This window comes from Priapulus caudatus, unplaced genomic scaffold (genome assembly GCF_000485595.1).
Source record: "Priapulus caudatus unplaced genomic scaffold, Priapulus_caudatus-5.0.1 Scaffold1650, whole genome shotgun sequence".
Lineage (NCBI taxonomy): Eukaryota > Metazoa > Priapulida > Priapulimorpha > Priapulimorphida > Priapulidae > Priapulus > Priapulus caudatus.
This window is the reverse complement of record NW_014578711.1, coordinates 75,025-77,476: the sequence shown is the minus strand read 5'-3', so window position 1 is coordinate 77,476 and position 2,452 is coordinate 75,025. Positions and strand designations below refer to the sequence as shown.

Below are 2,452 nucleotides of genomic sequence, written 5' to 3'. Positions count from 1 at the left end.
GCTCCATCCCTCACTCCCCCCTCGCTCCCTAGCTCCATCCCTCACTCCCCCCTCGCTCCCTAGCTCCATCCCTCACTCCCCCCTCACTCCCTAGCTCCATCCCTCACTCACCCCCTCGCTCCCTAGCTCCATCCCTGACTCCCCCTTCCCTCCCTACCTCCATCCCTAACTCCCCCTTCCCTCCCTAGCTCCATCCCTGACTCCCCCTTCCCTCCCTACCTCCATCCCTAACTCCCCCCTTCCTTCCATTTCCGTTCTCGTTCTTTTTATAGCTCTTATTCTACGCACTTCTCTCTTTCTCTTTCTCGTTCATTATCCGTTCCAGACGTTTGTACTGGAAATTCTGAAAGCTGGCGGCAGAGCCAGTGGTTGTGAAGNCCCCCTGCTGAAAAAATCCTAGCTACGCCACTGCTCCCTCCCAGAGAAATGTAGATACCTTCCCAGAACACAACACGCGCGTGGCTTTGCGCGACGCACGCGCGCGCGCGTCTGTGGACCACGATTGTGCGTATACGTACGTGCCTGCGGCGTGCGTGCGTGCTTATAATATGTTATATATATGCGTTTTATATGCGTTTTTTTATGTGTGTATTAAGAGAGAGTAGGCCTATGCGCATGTAATTCAAGATATAGCTTTACAGTATATATGTATATCTTTAATAAAGCCTGAGTTAGCGGTCACATCTATATAGAACGGGAACCTGTCTAGAAAAGTTTAGTATAATTTCTTTCTAGTTTAGGAGTTTCTTTTCGGGGGCTCTGATACAGTGAGACCCCCACCCTTATAGAACGGATGCCTGCTTATAAAAGGCACTTTTAGCATTTCCTTCGATTAACCCCCTCTATAGAGATCTGGCCGTCTGTAGATCTATAGGTCGACAATCCAAAGTTGGTATTTGCGTTCGGTGATGGAGCAGACGTCGATAAACTCATAGATATGAATTCTATATCTATGATAATTTCTAATCTAATATATATTCTATATATATATATAGAGAGAGAGAGACGTTGTCGCGACGTTGCTGTGAGACGTTGTCGCGTACTCACTCGTTGTGTCGGATCCCCGCACCGCAGGACATGGAAGAGCTGCGGTCGTACCGGCAGCAGTGGCCGGCCAGCAGAGCAAGGAATCCCACGTTGCATCGCACGATAGCCCTAGAAACAAGCACCATAATTACCATCCGCCATTATTACTAGGTCTACATTATAGTGGAGTGATATGCCTAAAGATAAAGAAGAATCGGAAAGAGAAGGACGGATTATGGATAAAAATGATAGGAAGGGTAGGATAGGAAGAATAGAAGGAATAGACAAGAATACGATAATTAGTAGGAATTGCACGTGCAAGCATTCGTGTACGTGCGCGGATGCGTATATGAGCGCGCATGCGTGTATGTGCACGGGCAGGCATCCACACGCCTATGTGAACGTGCGCACGTTTAGTTAGATTGGTTAGCTCTCGTCTAGAATATTTTCGGTTCGCATCGCCTTTCAGCTCGACCATCGGTATAGCAGCATGAAGAATAGGATGGATAGAAGAAATCATAAAATGAATAAATATGAATATATGAATAGGTACGATACGAATGATAGATGCGAGTAGAGCGGAATTGATCGAAAGGATCATGAATAAAGGGCTAAGAAACATAACGGAAGAAAACCCGTCTACCCATATAATTGCACCAGGCGTACATCGATGACTAATGTTAATAGTAACTCCAGTTCTTGCGCTCATTTGACATCAATAACCTTATACTCTGTTTTCATTGTGAACGAGATTTCGAAACGAACATCATCGCACGAGAATGAAAAATAAATAATTATATACTATAAGTCTATGTTTTAATGCGGAATGTTTTATACCTTGTTGAAAAGGGAGATTGTCCTTCGCCTCCATTCTGGCGCGGCAGTTCTCTAGTGACTGGATTGGTATATTCTGTGAATAAACAACAGGTAGTTAACCACTGAAACAAATACTGCCAAATATATAGAGCAATATTACATTTACGGGTAACACAATGAATTATATTAGGCACTCACGTACATAGTCAACTAAAGCGCGATTCCGAGGCGTCTACCTCTGCAATTGAACACAGTTTTAATGGGTGCATGTTTTAAGTTCACATTTCGTTGCTCTTTACATTCCAGCCGTTATTCCAGTCTAGTCCACTGCCAATCATTTGGAGTTGTGAGCGCTACAACGTACGTCCCCCCCCCCACCCCCACACACGCAAATGTCCACCCATTCTGCAACACTGTCCATATGCATCCCAATATCATATAAAGTTATGCTGCTTATATATAGAGCTTTTATATTCTTTAGTTATGTTTGCTATAGGCTGTTTGCTTATAGCGAGGTAGAGAGAGAACGCGCGCGAACGAGCGAGAGAGAGAAAGCGAACGAGCGAGTGAGAGAGAGAAAGAAAGCGAGAGAAAGAGCGAGCGAGAGAGA

At 45.1% G+C, this 2,452-nt stretch overlaps 1 protein-coding gene across 1 annotated transcript; it reads right to left on the bottom strand.

The window, feature by feature from the left end:
* Positions 1-1,047: 1,047 nt before the first annotated feature.
* On the bottom strand, positions 1,048-2,180 carry LOC106817250 (PDF receptor-like; the record flags this gene model as incomplete). Its single annotated transcript, XM_014821913.1, is given in 3 exon segments — positions 1,048-1,155; positions 1,864-1,936; positions 2,142-2,180. Coding segments are annotated over 3 exon segments (220 nt in total), but the record flags the coding sequence as incomplete, so codon positions are not given.
* Positions 2,181-2,452: the final 272 nt, after the last annotated feature.